Source organism: Felis catus, chromosome D4 (genome assembly GCF_018350175.1).
Source record: "Felis catus isolate Fca126 chromosome D4, F.catus_Fca126_mat1.0, whole genome shotgun sequence".
Classification (NCBI taxonomy): domain Eukaryota; kingdom Metazoa; phylum Chordata; class Mammalia; order Carnivora; family Felidae; genus Felis; species Felis catus.
In genome coordinates, this window is record NC_058380.1 from 55,285,072 (window position 1) to 55,307,801 (window position 22,730).

The following is a 22,730-nucleotide window of genomic DNA, read 5'->3' on the forward strand; positions in this document are numbered from 1 at the left end:
AGTGGATTGTTTCAGGCAAGGTTACCTTCCTATGGGGGCCAGAGGGGGTCTATCAGGTAGATTACCTCATAAATACTGAATTCCAGATTCACTGGTTAATGATTACAGTCCTGGGACAGGCTGAAACTGCAGTTTGGGTAGGTATTAAATCTTGGCCAGTGTGGAGCTTAGCACAAGGCCAGCACAAGGGACTCCACTTTAGGCCTGTTGTTTCTCATTCTTAACAGTACTGCTCAACCATTCACAAGGTCATGGGCTAAATATAAAATCCCAATTTCTTGAAGATATTTCTAAAGGATTCTTAGCACAAGCTGTTTCCTCCTTCCACCTTAAACTTCTTACATGAAAACTTTTCACTGGGCTGTGAAACTACATTCACTTGAATTCATGGATTTATGGCTAATGTTTAACTCAAAATGGCATATATTGTCAAAAAGCTGCAGGTTTAATGGCAAAAGGAAAAAAAAGTTTTGGGAATATGACTGAGGAAGAGGGATTTCTTAGTGCTGCCAAGGATTAATTCAGCCAATATTGAGCATTACTGTGCCAGGCAAAGGATCAGGCTGTATTTCACTCAAAGGCAAATTAGAACACTATAAAACTTTGTTTTTTTTAAGTTTGTTTATTTTGAGAAAGAGCGAGCAGGGGAGGGGCAGAGAGGGAGAGAATCCCAAGCAGGCTCTGCACTGCCAACGCAGAGCCTGATGTGGGGCTCACACTCACGAACCGCAAGATCATGACCTGAGCTGAAACCACGAGTCGGACACTTAACCAACTGAGCCACCAAGGTGCCCCAACAATGTAAATTATTTAAAAAACTTTCCCCACTCATTTGTACCTAATGAGTGCTAAACTTAAAAGGAGGCATAAAAGGTCTACACAAATAAGGTCTCACTTTCTTGAAATGACACCTGGCACAGCCCCTCCAACATCAACATAAGCGCACTCAATACATCTTTGGTTCAAACATAAAAGACACCCCATTTGCAAAGTATTTTCAAGAGTTTTACTGGCTTTTAACTGGTAAGGATGCACATACCTAAAAAGACTTCTCTAAATCTCAGGTCCTTTTCTAATTTTCTTCAGAACAACAGCACGTTTTCAATGCCAAACCCTCAGAGATGCCAAAGCGGAATTCTCATAGTGGATCCTACAACTAAGTTCTATCCAGAAGATGAAGATGATGTTCTCTGGAGTTGGCCAGAACGCATGAGAAGGCACAGCTAAGAAGAATGAGTGGACAGTGAGGGCAATGAAATGAGATCCTATCAATACCTTGGCCTTTTTACATTCAGTCTATCCTTCTAAACAGGAACTGACTTCCTGCTAGACTAGAATGTTATGTCCCACCCTCCATACTTAACTAGTAAATATGTTAACTAGATGAGCACTTATTTACATTTAAAAACAAAACCTCCAAAAAAGGTGTAAAGTTTATTAACATCTAAAAAGAATGGACCAGCAAAGAGCTACTGAATATGGGATAGTTACTTATTTACAATTTTACTGTAGGAGATACGTCTTAATCACCATTTCAAATAATCAAAGAGTGTAACTCTCTTCTAGAAACAGCAGTATTTCACTCTCCAGGTAGAAGACTACTGAAAACATCAAATAACCGCCCCAATTAGAAACAGATAAATGAATACCTTAAAAAAATATAAAAAGGGTAGCTGCTACTTGAACATGAATTTTCACAAAATTATTCTTGTGCCTAATTCAGACAATTGCTTAGAAAAGGTAGCCCAGAAAGAAAAAAGCAATACATGAATATTTCTTCACTTAAGTACATGCTCTCAAGCGAGTTGAAGAAAAGTGGAATTAGGGTTTCCAGAGCTTTAGAAGTCCGTCTTCACTGTAGGTTGCAATCAGATTCTGATGAGGGTGATGTGCAATACCGATCACATCCTTCTCGTGAACCTGGGAAAAGTAAAGCACTGATTTAGGGGATAGAGGTCTATAAAAAAGTGACTCTGAAGAGGCTTCCAGAGCTGAATGGAAAGGAGGAAGAGTGAAGCTTCACTTCTCACCAAAGCAATCAAACCTAAGGCAGCCTTGAGGATGGCTAAAACACACATACCAAAAACTCAAATGAGGTTATCACACTGCTGGTTCGCCAATTTTTGTACTGTTTTTCATAATGTGTGAATAATGCTTTGTCCTACGTCACTTTTGCATGACAGCTGATCCTACTCCCAATCCCTATTTTGTAAATTCTAGGCCAAGACAGTAGCTAAGACCAAATGATTCCTTCAACTCCATGAACTTGTATTTTCCAGGCCCCTCAGCTGGAGAACACTCTACACCTCATACTATTTTGCTCACACCTGAGATCTGTACTGGAGGCCTCATAGGGCAAGTGTGCCAAGAATCATGTGACGCAAGAGATTATATTCTAATATGGTATGTATATCATTTTTTGTATGTTCACTATACTATACTTCCAGGACCACAGAAAACTACATTTTCCCTGTCCCCCTCGCATTTGGGTTGTGGCCATGTGAGTGAATTCTAACCAAAAAAGAATGAGGAACAAAGTAATATAAGGTACTTCCAGATGGGAGTCTTAAAAACATCTGGCATAGCCCTCCAGCTAGTTTTTCTCCTCCTGAGACCTTGGAGTCCACATGTTCCAAATGACACAGCTAAACAATGGAGGAAAACTACCCAACTATCACATTGAAACAAGAAATAAACTCACATTGCGTTAAACTACTAAAATGTGAGGATTGTTTGTTACAGCAACTGGCATTATTTACTCCTTATAGTGGCTTGTACAACACAGAGCTGCTAAATACACCATAAATCAATTGACAGGATAGTGTAAAAGTAATTTGCCTTTGAAAGGACATGGAGAGAACTAGCTATACCTGTCACTGTCTGATCCCCCTGGGGAAGATATGACTACTATAACCAGCCCTTCCTTATTCTCTGCTTTATGTACACCCATCCTATCCACTTGCTGAGGGCTCACTGAAGGATGACTTCTGAGAGGAGGTAATTCCATACCATTACTTATGGGCCCTTTATTTTATTTAGTGATAGAATTTTTACATTTTTTATACCAAAGTTCACACTTACAGCAGTCTGGAAAAGGTTTACTTCAGAGTTCAGAAAGATACCAGTATTAATGAAATTTCTTTAGATGGCCTTAAGTCAGTAATACTCACTGTCAAAGTTCTCTCCAGTTTCCCAGTGACTGTGCTGAAACAATAGAGCACAAAGTCCTCCCCTACGCAGTAGATCCATTCACCACGGGGAGATAGGGCACAGCAAACAAAATCACCACCTTCTCTCTTACCAGAGCTGAAGCTTCTGACAATCTAGATCATACCATACCCCAAGACAAAAACAAAACATCTGGATTAAGCAGCAGTTCTAGAGCAGCAGTTTTAACTGACATCCTTATACTGTTATTTTGCATTCTGGTTTTACGGTCATTGATAATTAGATCACCAATACCACTCATTGTGTGCTAAATCCTCTGGCCTGGGAAACGGTCCATGGATAAACTATCTCAAGTTAATCATATGTCCCAAGTTACCAATCCCTGCTCTTTAGTCTATGGAGTCATTTTACCCTGAAGCAAATTCATTGCCACCCAATTTCTAAATCTATATCACGATTCTCAATGCTCTGTGGACTTACACTCTGTCATTTCCTCTATCTAAAAGAATGAGGTGCTCTCCTCATGCAAGATGGAACTCTGTCTCCAAGACCTTGCTTGCTCTATTTTACACACATCACCATAAATCAAGCTGAGAAAAACCAATCTCAAAAGGTTAGAAGGTTGGGGCGCCTGGGTGGCTGAGTCAGTTAACTGTCTGACTTCGACTCAGGTTATGATCTCACAGTTCATGAGTTCCAGCCCCACGTCAGGCTCTGTGCTGACAGCTCAGAGCCTGGAGCCTGCTTCAGATTCTGTGTCGCCCTCTCTCTCTGCCCCTCCCCCGCTCACATTCTGTCACTCTCTCCCTCAGAAATAAACATTTAAAAAATTAGAAAAAAGAAAAGTTATAAGGTTACATACCATATGATTCCATTTTTATACCATTTTCAAAGTGACAAAATCATAATAATGGAAAGCAAATCAATAGTTACCAGGGCTAGGGTTATGGGGGGGAAGGTTTGACTGTAAATCCTCTGGCCTGGGAAACGGTCCATGGATAAACTATCTCAAGTTAATCATATGTCCCAAGTTACCAATCCCTGCTCTTTAGTCTATGGAGTCATTTTACCCTGAAGCCTGTCACATACCTGTAAAGGTATATAGCATGTAGAAGTTCCTTTGGGGGTGGAGAAACAGTTCTGTATTCTGATTGTGGTGGTAGTTACATAAATCTACACATCTGACAAAATTTCATAGAGCTATTAACTTGTCACCTCAAAATGAATGCATTTAAAACCAGCGAAATCCAAGTAAGGTTTGTATTTCAGTTCATTATATTGTATCAATGTCAACTTCCTGGTTTTGATAATTGTACTATGATTATGAAAGATGTTATCACAGGGGAAAGGGTGGGTACACAGGCACTCTTCGTCCTATACAAACAGGAACCTAGGAAGTGGGCAACTATAGCTATTATGCAGGGGCCCAGTAGATACTGCAGACCAGCCATCTCAACCATGGGGTCTTTGTGTTAGTTAGTTAAGTCAGTCAATTTATTTATTTAATCTCTTCACCAAACATGGGGCTTGAACTCATGACCCGGAGATCAAGAGCTGTATGCTCTTCTGACTGAGCCAGACAGGTGCCCCTCAACCATGGTTTCTAAACCACAAATATATCAGTGACAGGGACTAATGGAATGGAGAGCGAGTTGTAGACACCAGCCCCTGGTTCTTCTCCATGCTCAGCAAGATCCCCAAGGGCCCAAGTCAACATTTCAGTAGCACAACACATTCCTAGGGCCTGAGAACTCAATCTTGACACTCCTAATGTCGTTGGCACTGCAAAAGTGAGGTTCCTTGGGAAACATGCAGGTGCCCTGATTACAAATACTTATCATGAAGACACTGTTGCCTTTCTCCTATGAGAGTTCTACCTTAGATCATGTGGTAACTAGGAGATATCCCAAATTAGTAACCCACATACTGTATCTCCCTTAGTCAGACCGGCATTGTTATCTACAACAAAGGTTTGAATGGGCAGGTCCACTTACAAACACAGATTTTTTTTAATTTTTTAATGTTTATTTATTTTGAGAGAGAGAGCACATACACCAGTGGGGGAAGAGGCAGAGAGAGAGGGAGACACAGAATCCGAAGCAAGCTACAGGCTCTGAGCTGTCAGCACACTGAGCCACCCAGGCGCCCTAGATTTTTTTAATTTAATATTTTTTTAGTAATCTCTACACCCAATGTGTAGCTCAAACTCAAACCCAAAATTAAGAGTCACATGCTCTTCTGACTGAGCCAGCCAGGCACCCCATGGATTTTTTTAAAAAAATAAATACAGTATAGTACTATAAATGTATTTTCCCTTATGATTTTCTTAACATTTTTTCCCTAAGCATATGTTATTGTAAGAATACAATACATTGTAAGATTACAGTATATAATATTAAAACATGCAAAATATGTGTTAGTCAATTGTTATTGGTACAGCTTCCAGTCAACAGTAGGCTAGTAGTGAAGTTTTGGGGGGAGACAAAAGTAATATGCGGATTACTGTGCAGCGGGTCGGTGCTCTAACCCCTGTGTTGTTCACAGGTCGACTATATAAGGTTTTTGGAGTGATGAACCCATATTTGGTTACTGGAAGGGCCAGGACCAAGACTTAATGATTTGCAAATGACCCACAGGATCTGTGCAAGGGCACTTTCGGAGCACTCACCTGCCCCTGCATGTTCATGATGACCACTGTATTCGATCTGTTGCACACCACGAAGTGCTCTGGATTTTTAGGAAGCAGGATCACACTGTTGACAGTGATATCTGTCCCTGCAGTGCTGCCCAAAGATTTAAAGGTATTTGAACATTCTGTGGTCTTCATATTCCAGATCTATGACACAAAAATTCAAGGGATAAACATTTTTTGGGTATAAGAATGTCTAAAGTTTTGGGGTTATAAAAATGAAAATTTGATTACTAAAATCAAATAAAACTGACTCAAAAAAGCTTCTTGATTTTTAGTCCTATCAAATACCTAGCTTTGCCATATACATAGTAAGTAAGCTGTTACCATCTGTTTGCTGATTAATGGGTACCAACAAAAGTCACAAAGCTATTTAATAAAACCTTTTAAAACCTATCTCTTCTTACAAAATTCTCCTAATTGAACTACATATCTTTAAAATTAGCTATGTGTCAACCCTGCTACTGTTAACCGGAAAGCTAGCCTCCTCTGGACATCAAATCAAATGTGGGCTTTTAGAATTAGATGCTTGGGACCCTATCCTGCGACTGTAATTTGACAGCTCTAGGGCTGTCTAGGACATAGGCATGTCCATTTTTAAACAGCTCCACAAATGATTCCAACGTACAGCTGGAACTGCTGAATAGAAGCCACAATGTTGACACTCACACACGAGGATCCACAAAGTGGAAGCCACTCTTGGCCACGCGTATTATCTCTCCCAGCCCAGCATCTTTTTTGGTAATAGTTCCCCACCCTAATGCTTTTTTTCACCTTGCCCTTCTGGGCTGTTATAAACTGAAGGGGTTAAATCAGACATCACAGTTATTGAAATCTGAGATGTGCTCAGAGAAGGAATGGACCAAATATTGCATGGCACTGTCTGGACACCACTCACTCAATGAGGTGTATGTATGTATGTATGTGTATACATTTAAAGTCTCAAAGGCATGGACTATGTTGTGTTTCCTTTGTGCTTTCAACAGAGCTTAGCAAAAAATGGATGTTGAATACCTATCAACAGGAGGAAATTACTGCCCCATTAACTGCCATAGTGTTTATTTTCATAATAAACACAGTTATCATTTGCCCTAATCTCCTCTCTAAAGCCTGGCTGCCTAGAAGAAAAATGAACATTTCAGGGATCAAGAGTTCTACGGCTTCCAGTGTTTTCTGTCCAAAAAGTCAGTAAGATGCTTACCCAACTCACTGAAGGACTAAAGGAAAAGACCACAAAACAAAGCTAAATAGGCCACCTCCCACTGGCATTTTACAGACTGTAAGGCCCATATTCAAAGCATAAAGAGGGCAAATCCCATGACTAAAGTACTAAGAGCTCTGTATATTTCCCCATCCGTCCTGAGAAAGACTTCTCCAATCCTCAGGTTTCTGGTTCAATTCCCAAGCCAGAACAAGCAATTTCAGAGGGTGGTCTTTTAGGTATTTGTGTTAAAACGTTTCAGTCTTCTGCCAAACTACACACTTACATAAGGCAATTTAAAAGCAGGTCCAGAATGTAAATGGAGTGTCTCAAAGATCTCCAGCAATTTTCTATTTGGATTTCTCATCGTTTCTAGGAATTGCGGCCTGCTATTAAAATAACTAAATCTCTTAAGGTACTGAAGATGCATTACTTTCAGCTGAGCACTGAGGACAACAAGTAAGTATTTGAGAGAGGGCTTAGTTCCACTCTACACCTCTCCTGCCCTCTGTAAGTGCTGTCAGGAAGGCCCCTAAATGTGGGGGGCCAGGCTGGGGTAGGGAGGCTGTGCAACAAAAAAGAGATTTATTCATCTGGTCACTAAGCACTTTATAAACTTGACTACTGTGGGTGAACCATACCTTTAACAAGACAATTTAACCACTATACATGGGGGATGACTTACATCCAGGCCTCCGTACCCTTCCTCTTTTCCTACATATGATAAATGTTTTGATTATGTAGATTTGAAACTCCGGGTCCTTCAATAGGGATTCCCCAGAGAATATTACTATTATCTCAGACTCACCTCATTTATGGCTAAAACAGCTAGTAAAGAAGTTTACTCCATCACAGTCATCACCATTATCACCACTGAAAACTCTTCAAAGGACAAAAGCAGAAACCCCAAAATAAACCAGGAGCAAATACTTAACCTTTACAGTGCCATCAGAGGATGCACTAATAATATAATGTCCATCTTGTGTAAAAGTTGCTTCATTAACAAAGGAGGAATGGCCACGAAATTCCTTCAGGGTTTTCCCAGATTTTAAACCATGAATTCTATCACAAACAAAAGGATATGAAAAGAACAATTAATATTCTATACATTACAACTGGGACCGAATGTTGAATATACTTTCAAAGAATTATAAAAGCTCAACTTATAATATCATGGGGAGAAAGAGGATTATGCAATTAGGTATGCAATATAATTTCATTATGTCACACAAAACCAAAACAAAAGCTAGGCATAGAGACTGCAAGAAAACATGCCAATAATACCATTGGCTTCTGTTCAGAGACAGATTTGGCTATATTTGTAATATGCCCTCTATGGTGATTCTGATGCAGGTGAGCCCAAAATCACACTTCAAGAAACACGAAACACTGCTATAATCCCTTTCTAATCTCTCTTCTGGGCAGACTCAAATGGAGAAAATAATAATGAGGTCTCACATATCCTCACACTCTTCATGCTGGTGAAAACATAAGGAATCACTAGTACCTCCCTCCAGCACTTCATCATAGCAAACTCAAGTAAGGGCAGTATAGGGACTTTTACTTACCTAATTGTCTGGTCAAAAGAGGCACTAAGGATCTGGCTGCTATCCTTAGAAAAGCTTAGACAGGTAACACCTTTACTGTGTGCTCTTTCAAATCTCCTTAAACACTGTCCACTCTGAATCTTCCATACCTTTATTAAAAAAAAAAAAAGTAAAAACTTGTAAATAGAGTGACCTACTCTAGCCTGCAGAGTCAAGCAACATGCAATGCTCAATAATGTACTAAAAAAGCATTAAAAATGCATGCTAATAGCTGAATATGTCTGCTTCACAATGTGCAATAAGTGAATCCTCTGAAATTTAAGCCTCTTTCCTTGTAAATTATTAACAAAAATTTAGACCCAAAGTTCACTTAAGCAGAGACCATTTCTGTATTTTATCTAGCCGTGGGTGTCTCACCAGCAATTAAATACAAACTACGTCTAATCAAATACAGAGCATCCCATTCCCTAAAATAACCCAAAGTACAATACATCATATAAGGTGAGCCAGGGTGATACAGCAGAAAAGGTGTGATGAGCAGATCTGGACTGAAGTCCTAATCTATCGCTTACCAAATGTGTGACTTTAAACTGATTACTGAACCTCCCTAGGTAGAGTTTTTATTAGAATTAAACAAAAAAAAAATAATTAGCATAAATTTCATGTTCAACAAACAATACCTATTATTAAGCTATCACATGTAAAACACTACCTCATTGCAGAGGTTTCAAAATGTCTATATGTGAAAGTTTCTGCCACTAATAAATACCTTGATTTTTCCATCTTGGGCCCCAGTTGCTAACATTTCTGTATCTCTGCTAAAACACATGCAGAGGACAGCATCATCCATCATCATAAAGTTATCCTGGGCCTGGTACTTAAGATCCTAAAGGAAACAAAGATAAGCAGTTACCAAAATAACACAAAACCCCCAGTCATTCCAGATCTCTAAACTTACTAAAAGCAGAGTAATGGATTGTGCCTACTCTAAATTTCCAAAGCAAATACTAGTGCCATGCACACAGGTTTCTAATGAACTGACAGTGCTGGGAATAAATAATTTTACACAACCTAAAGTAATACTGTAAAAAAAATTCCAACATAATACCCTACATCTTTTTGCTTACTGATCTTTTTTCTATGCAAAATCCCCCTACAATTTCATAGTGTACATTTTTTTAAGTTTATTTATTTATTTTGAGAGAGACAGCATGAGTGGGGGAAGGCGAAGAGAGGGAGGAAGAGAATCTCAAGCAGGCTCCACACTGTCCATACAGGTTGATGTGGGGCTTGAACTCATGAACTGTGAGATCATGACCCAAGCCAAAGTTGGATGCTTAAGCCATCCAAGCGCCCCCATATTGTACACTTTTAATATATGTGAATTTGAGACACGATGTGAAAAAGCAATGTCTTTTCCAAATTGCCAGCTACTTTTCCTAAAACCATGTATTGACTAAAATCTGCTTATTTGTGATGTTTCCTTTGTCATCCTTATTGTTCAAAATAAAGTAACTTTATTTTTTCCTAATTAAAAAGTAAGACTGTGTCATGGTTTAAAAAAAAAAAAGAAGCAAACTATAAGGAAACATATCAGGTAGAAAGTGAAAATCACTCATGAATTCACTATGCATGGAGTGGAAGTTAGTACTCTATGGTAAAGATTACATTTTAAACCAGTAGATATAGTCAATAAATACCTATTTAGGAAAAAAATTAAGTTGAATCTACAGCAACTTCATCCCCCTAAACAAACTCCAGATGGATCAAAAATTAATATAAAATACAAAACATGAAAAGCACTACAAGTTGTAGAAGAAAAAGATGGATAAATGTGATGACACAAAAAAATTTCAAGTCTATAAAATGATGGGCAAAGTCAGACAAAAAGTCACAATTGAAAAATATTTGCCATACATATTACAGAGACTGATTTCTTCCAACTATAAAGAGTTCGTAAAAATCAGTAAGAATCCAAAAGAAAAATGGGCAAAGGATGTGAAGACTTCACAGAACAGGAAATACTCCTGGTTTCTCACATATAAAAAGATATTTAACTTCATTCATAGTAAGAGAACACACAATTAGTACAATTACTTAGACACTACTTATGTAGCTAACGTATTGCTACATACCTTATATGTAAGGTATTGCTTACATATACCTAGAAATTTCAGGAAGGTTACATAAGAAACTGATAACCCTGGCTGGTCCAAGGAAGGGAACTGACCAGCTGAGGGACATGGGTTGGAGCAAGGCTCTTTACTGAGTAACTTTTCTATTTTATAAAATGTTGTATCAGATGTATATATTATCATTTAAAAAATAAATTTATACTATAAAAATAACAGAATTAAACAAAACTAGATAATTCTCCCACTAGAAAAGTTAATATAGTTTAAATACTTCACCTTTCTGATTTTTCCAGTCGTAAAGTTCCAGACTTCAATGAATCCATCAACAGACCCAGTGACCAAATACTGACCATCTGGAGAAAATCGAGCACACTCCACATGTGATTTCTGACCAAACTGTTTCAAATGAAACAATGAAACAGATGTATTTTTATCTAGTGGACCTTAAAACAATTTTCATTTTAACCTTTTGCGAAATCCTGCCCTAGCACAAAGTCATGGCTGGCCTATGTTACAGAGTATCGGAGGAGCATTTCTGTATCTGGACACACAGAATGGATATATTTTCTCTGACCAGTTTTAGGTCTGGTTCTCAGTTGAATCTAGTTTTTTTAATGTGAAGTTGGTATTTCCAAAGCAATGTAAAAAACTATTTTAGCACAGGACTTAGAACAAATAATCCTATTAACTTAGTAAGGTTTTACCTGAAGCAGCTACTATTAGCATAACTTTCACACTCAACTTAATGAGATAATGTTGTACAAATATGGGAAAAAATCCATTTTCTTCAAAATAAATGTCTGTTTTCCTATACTACTTTGTAAACAAATTTTCCATCCTAGTTCTTTTCATGACCTTTATTTAATTGATAATGTGCGGCTGACGAACTCTAGAACTAATTAAGGTGACAGAACATTTGCCTAGGTGATGTATCCTGAGCATTTACAGCAATGATGTTCCCAACAGACGAAAACTACAGAACATTAGATGACAACAAAGAAAAGCTCTATTATGAATTTCATTTTAAATGGCAACAAAGGAAAATGTATATGAAAGAAAATCTTAGCCCAGCAGCATAATTTTAATGGATTTCTTTTTGTCTCAAGGCTTCAGGCAGGTAAATATGGTACTGCTCAAAGATATCTTTACATATGATTCAGAATATATAATCCAGGAAAGATAAATTCAAAGCACTAAGCCAAAGTCCCAGATTTGAGGAACATGAAATATTTTAAAATCCATGAATTCAGTAAGAGCACAAACCAAGAGAAAATGTAATATAAAGGAGATGTGAAAGTAGCAAATATGCTTGTAATTCTGGGAACTGCAGCAACTACTTGATTGTGCCTTTTCCTAGAAAAGTCTCAAATTAAAAAATTAAAAAAAACAAGAATGAGCCCTGAGATGATAAAATTATTTTCCTCAAACGCCACACTTGCCTACTTTACAATCCACGCCTGGTACTTTGCCTGACACGTAGCAGGCAAATGCCAATGTTGAACAGGACAAATGCACAGAAAGTTCATTGTTATTTCCAAGCTTAACCAAAGAGCTAACCATTCTTCTAAATGAAGGCTTCCTGGGAGGAAGTGCAGGGCAGATGATGGGCCAGCTGCCAAATTTATGTCCAATTGGTTATACATCTGAGGTGTGTCACTGCCAGACCCCAGCAGGACCCCAGTGGTCACCAGCAGCAACCCTGAATGTTGTCAGAGCTGGAGAATGAGTTCTGCTCCCAAACCCAAGCTCCTGGCACAGGGCTTGGCTGAGCAAACACATGGAGTCCCCAACAAGTGATTACAAAAAGGCTGAGTATCTAAGATCCTACCTTAATGTGCCTGCTCAGTTGGGTAGGAAATTTTTCTTCTTCCACATCTTTGACAGCTGCTTTGCCTCGGAACAAATCTATTGTCATGCCAGGAGGAAGCAACCCCTGGTGCTGCTGCCACTTCAGTGCCTATGAGAAAAAAAAGTACAGCAATCTAACCTACAGATCTTTTAAGATCTAGTCCTGATTGCTCAAAGCCAAGCCTGAAAGGATCAGGTTAACATCCAGACCCAAATATCTTTGGCCATTCAAATATAACATAAGCTATGTGACTCTGCGTGTCCCAGGAAGACAGGCTGATCTCAGTGGGGAAGGGAATTCTGAGTGCCAACAGGTCCATATTTCCGTATCTATTTTCTTATAGGTTTGACTCTTCTGTTATAAACTTCTAAGCTTATTTATTTTGAGAGAGAGAGAGCAGGAGAAGGGCAGAGAGGGAGAGAGAGAGAGAGAGAGAGAGAGAGAGGGAGAATCCCAAGCAGACTCCATGCCATCCGCTAGGAGCCCAACATGGGGCTAGAACCATAAACCACAAGATCAGGACCTGAGCCAAAACCAAGAGTTGGATGCCTTAACCAACTGAGCCACCCAGGTGCCCCAACTCAACATAAACAAAATTTGGAAAACAAAAATCTCCCATAGTTCCAACATCCAAATACAGCCACCATTAGTTAGCATTTTATGTATACCTTCTAGTGTTTCCCACTTTACATGTGTTTAATTAACATAATTATACTGTAATTATACCCTATATAAAATGTTATTTTCTTCTGTTTTCACCTATCAGATCATGCAATGACATACCTATCATTTATGGCTGTCAAATATACCCTTTCTGGTGAATGTTTAACAGTTTAATTAATATATTAATGGACAGTCAACTGCTACTAATTTTTCACACAGCTAAATAATACTGCCATAAGGGCGCCTGGGTGGCTCAGTCGGTTAAACATCTGACTTCAGCTCAGGTCATGATCTCACAGTCCATGAGTTTGAGCCCCACATTGGGCTTTGTGCTGACAGTGAGGAACCTGCTTGGGATTCTCTCTCTCACCCTCTCTCTGCCCCTCCCCGACGTGTGTTTTCTCTCTCTCTCTCTCTCAAAATAAATAAACTTAAAAAATAATAATAATAATAATGCCACAACAACACTTTTGAACAATAAGGCCTTTTCTATTTGGGGGATAATACTCACTGAGAATAGATTCCTCGAAGAGGAATTATTGAATCAAAAAAAGAATATGAATGGTTAAGCCTCTTGCTACACACTGACAAACTGTTTTCCCAAAAAGTTGCAACTTCAACAATATTTATGACTGAATATGGGAAGTGGGAAAATCATGGATTTTGGAGACAGTCCTAGGCTGTATCATTTGCCAACTCTCATTTTGACTCCCAATTTCCTCTTTGTGTTTACTGTTTACTCATGTTCTCTTCCCTCTTACCTGTTGTATTTATACTACTTTTCCTATCAATTTGTGAGCTTTTGATGTGATCCAAGTATTTGTTTACAGTTGCCAAAAAGAATGTTCTCCCAATCTAGTTTTGATTATAGCTTTAGAGATTTCTTTCTATCTTAAGTTAAACTCTTAAGTGATTAAATTTGTTTATCTTTCCCTTGGTGCCTACTCCCTAAATATAGGAAGTCCTTCCCTATCAAAAAGTTTGATACATTATTTTCTGGTTTTTCTATTTTCTTTTTCTTTTTTTCAATTTTTTAATGTTTATTTTATTTTTGGGAGAGAGACAGAGAGTGTGAGCAGGGGAGGGGCAGAGAGAGAGGGAGACACAGAATCTGAAGCAGGCTCCAGGCTCTGAGCTGTCAGCACAGAGCCCGATGCGGGGCTCAAACTCATGAACCGTGAGATCATGACCTGAGCTGAAGTCGGATGCTTAACTGACTGAGCCACCCAGGCCCCTGGTTTTTCTATTTTCTGACATAACTTTCAATCTATCTGAAATTATACTGTATAAAACAGGAGAAGAATCTGATCTGACCTTTTCCCCTCATTCAAAAGTGCCCCAGATTTATTGCAAAGAGGCTATTTATATCATTATTAATCACTTGCATCTTGTGTTATTTATAAACATCTCTTACTCTAGGTAGCTTTCAGTAACAACAATGCTAGTAATATTACTACAAAAAAAAAAAAAAATCACCAAAAGCAGCTCCCATTTACTGATTGTAAAACAAGGTGCCAGGCAGGGGTACCTTTGTGGCTTAGTTCAGTTAAGTGTCCAACTTCAGCTCAGGTCATGATCTCACAGTTTGTGAGTTCAGGCACCGCATGCAGCTCTACACTGACGGTGTAGAGCCTGCTTGGGATTCTCTCTCCCTCTCTCTCTGCCCCTTCCATATGCACGCTCTCCCTCCCTCTTTCTTTTCAAAATAAACAAAGTTAAAGGGGTGCTTGGGTGGCTCAGTTGGTTAAGCATCCGATTTCGGCTCAGGTCATGATCTCGCGGTCCGTGAGTTCAAGCCCCGCATCGGGCTCTGTGCTGACAGCTCAGAGCCTGGAGCCTGTTTCAGATTCTGTGTCTCCCTCTCTCTCTGACCCTCCCCCATTCATGCTCTGTCTCTCTCTGTCTCAAAAATAAATAAACATTAAAAAAAAAGTTTTAAAAATAAACTTAAAAAAAAAAAGTTTACAAGGTGCCAGACAATACAGGAAATGCTTTAAATGCATCATCTCATTTAATCCTTACTACAATACCATGATGAGTAAATGGAATCAGAAAAGTTAGAGAGGCATCTGGCCGGCTCAGTCAGTGGAACACACAATTCTTGATCTCGGGAGTTGTATGTTTGAGCCCCCCACGGTGGGTGCAGAGATCACTTAAAAAAAAAAAAAAAAAAAAAAAAGTCCTGAAAAGTTAGGTAATGTGCCAAAAACCACATTAGCTGGTAAGTGAGAAAGCTCGAATTCTAACCCGAATAAACATTTGTTCCAATTTGCCTTTGACAGTATCCCGGCACAATGATCAGTGACTATCCCAAATGGAATGATAAATTCTACGGTCACCCTAATTCTAACTGACGTTAGAGTTTATGCTCCAAAGTAATCTCTACTGCTTCTCCCAGAAAAGAGGAGGCTGGCATGATGGCATAGCTGTTGGTACAAGCAGCTCTACCGCTAGTCCCCAGTTCTTAGGATGTCCGACTTCTTTAGCTTGCACATACACTTTATATGAAGAAACAGTACCAGGAGTTCAGGGTAATTTCAGTTCCACAGACTCTGAATTACCTGTCCCAGCAATGCCATGAGACGAGATGGAGGCACCACGCTGACCTCCCCAGCTAAGGCCTGGGCAATTGCTGCTCTTCTCTTCTCTTTGCTACTTCCATCTGGGTATGCCTGAAAAAGGAGAGGGAGTAGTATCATTTCTAAGAAGCGGCCACAGGATATGAGTGTGCTTATTTAAAAACAGTAATAACCAAGCAGAAACACTAAAAAAAAAAAAAAAAAAAAAAAAAAAGATAAGAACAACCTGGTTTAAGAAGGGATTAATTATATTAATTAGTTAAGATGACTTCCCAGTTCTCTCCACTTGCATTTCAAAAGTATGAGCTGGGAGAGAATTGAGGTCAGCCAATCCACACCATTATTTCCAAGAAGAGTCCAAGTAAACCACATCAAACCCAGCATTGTTTTTCCACTTTTTTGAAAAATCTGCAGAGCTGAGGATTCTTTTACTAATTCTTTGGTAATTTACGACTCCCAGCCCAGAAGTCCTTCACCACCTCTAAGCCGAATCCTGTGATGGTAATCTAAATTTCTTTCCTTTATCCTCATGGTTTCTGTGTGTTTACCCTAACTCCCCATTATCCAGTACCTATTAAATTTTTTTTCCCTCCTAGACTAGTATAAGGCTGAGTGAGAAACAATGAAACTATACATATAATAAAGTTTGGGAAAAAGAAAAGAATATGAGTCACCATGCTCTACAAGTAAGCATAACTGGCTAAGACAAAAGCACGAGCTTTCTAAGAACTAAAAGAGTTGAGAGAAAATTGCCCTTGTTGGGCCAAGGGACACAAACACATAGTGAATAGACTAGCAGTCAGGCAGCACTTCAGAGTCAAGTAAGTACTTGGGCTAATGTGGAAATTATATAGGAATAAATCTTCTGCTTCTTTACTTATCGACATAAAACCGTCTAAAATGGGGTGTGTAGGGGAGGGAAGACCTTCAAATACTCAGAAAACCGAACAAGATTATTCTCTTTAATACATGTAAATTTCAACCAACATATATAAACAGAAAAGTATCATTTTCAAAAACTGAATCAAAATCACAAACAGCATCCAATAAAATGATAAAAAAACATTACATTGTTTCTAATGTTAAAAAGAGTTTCTAGTCATACCTCACGAGGATCAAAATAAGACCTGGCCAAGAGGTTCTCCAAATGAATATACCGCTCTGGCTGTGTTTGTTTTAACATGATCATGGGATCAGTCTGTCTCAGGAGTGACCTTGCAGCCCCCAATTCACGCAACTCTATCAATTCCAGAACAACCTGGACAAAATTAAAAGAAAATGTCTGTTTTATCGCATTCTCTTAGTACTGTTTCTTTTTCAGTACAATTTCTGGTTCAGACATGGCCTCCTAACATGATTTCCAGTATTAGGAAATGTTCCTTCCTCTTTCACTAGCATTTTCAGATGGACAACTGAAGCAATTATAAGTAGTAACTTCAGGGCACCTGGATTGCTCTGTTAAGCCTCTGACTTACAGTTCGTGAGTTCAAGTCCCGTGTCAGCTGTGCTGACAGCTCAGAGCCTAGAGCCTGCTTCAGATTCTGTCTCCCTCTCTCTCTGTCCCTCCCCCACTTCCACTCGATCTCTACAGAAAAATTTAACATACATACATACATACATACATACATACATACATACATAGTAACTTCAATCTTTCAACTTCCATCCTTCATTTTTATCCACCCATTTCCACTCCTCTCAGGCTTCTTGTTCCGAATATAGAAGCTGAAGAAAGCTAAAGATAAGAATATATTCATGGGCTCCAGAGAAACCTTTCTCCAGTTAGCTAAATTTTCTTTGAGGAATTACTGAACTCATGTGGACTATAAATAAACACAAACCAACTATCCTATTTTTATTTCAAACAACACTATATTCTTATTTCCAGAAAGCCCATTCTGTTATCATACAAATGTATAATAACTAATTTGTATGATCTTTGTCCTGATTTTCTGGCACGGAGCTTCTAAAAACCTGGGAATTTCCCCAGTGATAGGAATATCTTCATTATTAATGAGCTCCTTGCATCACACCTGAGTTTGTGCTAAGACGACAGCTCATGGAAAGGGCTGGTTGCCCGAAAGACCAACCTGGTGATCAGAAGATTGAGGCTTTGAGCCAGCCCAACCTCCAAGGAATGCTGGGGAGCTAAAGGTTGAAAGAAATTTCAATAAAAACCCCAAAAGAGCTTCCTGGTTGGTGAATACATTAATAAACCAGGTGAGAGAAACACTCTGATTCCACAGGGAGAGAGCATTAGAAGGCATAGAGAGCATTCAGGACCCTTCTAGATCTCTTTTATGTGTCTTCATTTGGCTGGTCCTGATCTGTATCCTTGATAATAAAACTATAATCATAAATGTAGCACTTCCCTGAGTTCTGGGACTCATTCTAGTGAATTATTAATTCTGAAGGGGTCACAGGGACCCCCAGATATGCAGCCAGCTGGTCAAGAGTGTGGGTGGCCTGAGACCCCAAAAAAAGTACAGCTTGTGTCTAAAGTAAGGGCAATCTTGCAGAGGACTGAGCCTTTAACTTGCAGGGTGTATGCTAACTCTGGGTGGTTAGTGCCAGAACTAAATTGTAATATACACTAGTTGGTGTCAAAACAGTTCACTTAATGATCACTTAAAAAATAAATTTAGGAACACCTGGGTGGTTCAGTTGGTTAAGTATGACTCTTGATCTCAGCTCAGGTCATGATCTCGTTTAAGCCCTGCATCCAGCTTTGCATTGACAGCATGGAGCCTGCTTGGGATTCTCTCTCTCCCTCTGCTCCTGCCCCACTCGCACATGCACACACATACACGCACAGTCTGTCTCTCTCTCAAAATAAATAAATAAACATAAAAAAAATAATTTTAATTTAGTATAATCTTGGCTTTTAAAAAAAAGAGGAAAAAAATACAAAGTAGCACTCAAGCCTTGACAGTGTAAGTTTTAAGGGCTGTTACAGTCCCACAGTGCTTCATAATGCTTCCCAGTGAGGGGGCCCACAAAAAACCAAGGGGATTGGCATCACCTCCCCTCTTACCTGTTCATAGAGGTCAATGAGGGTTTTGTCTGGCAATTTCAGAGATTGTATGGCCTGTAAAACAGTATCCCAATGGCCACTATTAATGTCAGCCACAAAACTCTCAATGCTGTCCACAGTATTCAGAGACACCGTAGTCTCTTCCTGTAACGTGGCTAACGCCCGATGTAAACTGTTCTCCTTCAGGTACTGCATGATAAGACGGATCACACTGGAAAAAGAAAGCAAGTCACCTAGCTCAGGAATCCTCACTCACCAAAGAGGCCACACAGTAAAGACCACCCCAGCTTATGTCTTCTATTCAACCATCCTCCTTTCACTAGTTACTTCCCACTTGTTTATCATGTAAATATAATTTTCCCAAAATCACAGAATCTAAGTTACAAGAGACCTTGAGGATCACCCAGTCCCACCTTCACCCCAGAAATCCAAGAACTAGGTTTTGGAAAGGGGAAATAATTTGTCCAGGGTCTCACAGTCAGCTAGAAAGGTACGAAGGTGATGCTTCCTTCCAAGACCCAAGATCTTTTTATTATGCCAAGTTTCTTATTAATTTGTATGATTATATTGTACACTTTTGTGAACTATTTAAACCCAGTCCAGTCATTGACACAACATACTCTAAATGCTTGTCTACTTTTTTTTAATGACAACCAAAAAATATGAATTGGAGATTTTCTCACTAGGGATATGAACACAAATGAGAAGAACTATATACTGTATGTAAAAGCAAAACAAAGTAACACCTACCCACCACCTTTATTACCAAATTTTTAAGACATGTTAAAAAAAAAAAAAAAAATTGTGGATTCACTTTCACAAGTAAAAGAGGAGCCAGGCAATTTCCAAATGTTGAGAGAATAAGCAACCACTTTCAACATGTGACAGAAAACTTAGAAGTTATTTATAGTTAAATATAGTTATTTATAGTTAAAACTTCTTGCTCTTGGACTTAATAATAAGGAATCTGGTGAAAGATCTGTTCATACAGACTATAAAACTTCACTGTACAATGCTGTGATACACTGTTTCCCTTCTTTCTTTAAAAGCACATGTGTCTCACACTGTATTTCTACTGGACAGTGAGAATACAGTAGGTCAGACTGTCCCAGTTGGAAGGGATTTCAGACTGGAATTTAGTCAATTCCCTCTATCAGGTAGAAATAATAAACATAAGACAATGACCAATGTTTATTATGTATTTTGTCCCAAGCATTTTAGACATTGATTCATTTACTCCTCAAAACAGGCCTATGAGGTAGGTATCACCATTATATCCATTTTATAGATGAGGATTTGACCAAGTAAAGAGATAAATGGAAAAATGAAGGTTCAATCTGACAGTGTGGCTCTTGAGCACATATCCCTGACAGGAAAGCAAACACTCTCTTCTTAAAAATTCCTCCAGAAGGAAACTGATTACTGCTACTTGTAGTAGTCTTTTCTCTCATGACCCCTTAAGAGATACTGAGGTTTATTAGATCGCTGCTATTCTAGTACCTACTATCCTCCTTAGCACACTTCCATGTGCACTCCCAGATAAGACATGCTCCCTGTAAAGATCTACTGTGTGACATACCTCAAATCAAATTTACTTTCTTCAGACACAATGTACAATTGACTCTTGGACAACATAGGGGTTAGGGGCACTGACCCCTGTATGGTCAAAAATCTGTGTTTAACTTTCAATTCCCCCAAAACTTAACTGTTAATAGCCTGCTGTTGACCAGCCTTATTGATTGAAAATGTTACAAAGAAAATCCTAAGGAAGAGAAAATACACTTACAGTACCGTACTATAAAAAAATCCTCAGATAAGTAGACCTGTGCAGTTGAAACCCTTGTTATTTAAGGGCCAACTGTAATACATAAAGACCTAAAACCTTTGGCAATAAGCTGGGATTTGAATCAGAGTTCTGTCAGTTACTGTGACCTTGAGCAAGTCAGTTAACATCTCTGTGCCTGTTTCCTCATCTGTTAATAAATATACCTACCCTGTAGGGCTAGTGAAAGGGTTGACTATACTGTTTACAGTGCAACTAGCACAGAAAATACTGAATAGTAGCTATTATTGATAATAAAAACATGGTAGGGGCATCTGGCTGGCTCAGTCAGTAGAGTGTACGACTCTTGATCTCGGGGTTGTGGGTTCTAACCACACACTGGGTGTAGAGGTTACCTCAAACTAAAATCTTAATTAAAAGGAGGGGGGGCACCTGGGTGGCTCAAGCGGTTAAGGGTCTGACCGGCTCAGGTCACCATCTTGCGGTTCACAGGTTAGAGCCCCACATCCAGCTCTGTGCTGAAAACTCAGAGCCTGGATCCTGATTCGGATTCTGTTTCCCTCCCTCTCTGCCCCTGCCCCACTCACGCTCTTTCTCAAAAATAAACATTAAAAAAAATTTTTTAATTAAAAAAATAATAACAATAAAACACGCAGCAACCCAAGGATGGGAGAATGGTCAGTGTATACTATTTATTTAGACCCCAAAGCAGGGAACCCTTTCCAACTCCTGCCCTGACTTAGTAGTTGTCTTAGTTACCAGCACTATCACTATTCTTTGCTTTATTCTTCTCCACAACACTTATTACTATCTGTTAAGTCTCATATTTTACTTATTGTTTTTGTCTGTTGTCTGCCTTCCCTATCACTATGTACATTCTTTAAAGGCAAGGATGTTTGTGTTTTGTTCAGTACTGTATTCCCAGGGTCTAGAATAGTACATAGTAGACTTCAGTATTTGTTGAATGAATCAACTTCCCTTCCTCCCGTGGCAGATCTTCAGAACAAGCCCTCTCCCTTTCTTAGGCTAAGGACACAAATGTTATGTCTGCTGGTTTAATTAGTAAGTGTCGGCAAGGGCAAAGTAGAAGGTGGAGTCCTGAAGAAGTTCACTGAAGACCTTCTTCAGTCACTCATTAGCCCCCTTCCCCTCCAAGTCGATCATTCTTCTACCCCAATCTTCAGATTCTCTCTCTTGGTCGCTACAGAGAACTCACCGACTAACCAAACAGTTAATACCTCATTCATTCCAAAGGCAGTAATTGAGCCTCTACGGTGTGCTAAGCTGTGGGACTAAAAGGGAAAGGAGCTCCTAGGCGTCTACACAGGTTAGTAGGGTGGCTAGAGAAACAGTGACAATACTGGGTAAGTGCTGGGCGGAGCAAAGCTGAGGGGACATGTAAGCACAGAGGAAACGAATCGTACTGTTTAAGGAGGTGCGGGAGAGAAGGAAGGCTTAGAATCCAAGCTCCCTTGTGCAGGTAATTAGACTGGAGTCCAGAACGGATGGGCAATTTGATCAGTCACAGCGCGCGCCAAGAGTCGGCGAAGGCTAGAACTCAGATCTTCAAGGCCTATCCTTCCTCCTAGCCCCGTGCAGTATCCCATGGGGCTTTAGGCTTCTCATCCGCCACTTTCTTGTGGGCCCGCCTCCGAGGTAGCCAGATCCAAGAAGCATCTTTGGGGGCCAGGAAATGTCCCTCCACTCCCTAGGCTCTCAGAAGCCTCTCCCTGAGCATCTTACACCCCACACCCTTCACCTCCCGGCCCCCGCCACTTCGCCAACTTCCGCCACCGCAGGACTCACTCCGAGGACTCGATTTCGATCGACATAGCGTTATCTTCACGGGCACACAGGCCACTCCACTCTTAGGCCCAGTCGCGCAACACACCAACGACACCTCCGGCGGCCGCCTTACACCACTTCCGCTTGACGTCCGACGTCCGCTCCGGGGACGACATGCGCGACAGAGGGGCGTGGAGTGCGTGAGGGGCGGAGCTTCAAGCGAACGTTAGGCGTGCGTGTCTGCGCGCTTGCTAAGAAAAGATTTATCCCCTCTCCTCCCTGGGGGAAAGCTAATTA

The 22,730-nt window shown here is 39.7% G+C and overlaps 1 protein-coding gene across 2 annotated transcripts; it reads right to left on the bottom strand.

The window, feature by feature from the left end:
• Nucleotides 1-1,415: 1,415 nt before the first annotated feature.
• On the bottom strand, nt 1,416-22,604 carry SMU1 (SMU1 DNA replication regulator and spliceosomal factor). 2 transcript variants are annotated; one of them, XM_003995551.6, is made up of 12 exons: nt 22,455-22,604; nt 18,866-19,076; nt 16,937-17,089; nt 15,814-15,924; nt 12,569-12,697; nt 11,017-11,136; nt 9,375-9,491; nt 8,627-8,754; nt 7,994-8,120; nt 5,837-6,004; nt 3,171-3,323; nt 1,416-1,920 (listed from the first exon to the last, which is right to left on the bottom strand). In XM_003995551.6, exons 1-12 carry the CDS (start codon nt 22,478-22,480, stop codon nt 1,822-1,824), a joined length of 1,542 nt encoding a protein of 513 aa, XP_003995600.1. In that variant the 5' UTR covers nt 22,481-22,604; the 3' UTR covers nt 1,416-1,821. The 2 variants fall into 2 exon arrangements, with proteins under 2 accessions (XP_003995600.1, XP_006939267.1); XM_006939205.5 differs by lacking the exon at nt 22,455-22,604 and adding an exon at nt 22,073-22,316.
• Between the last annotated feature and the right edge of the window lie 126 nt (nt 22,605-22,730).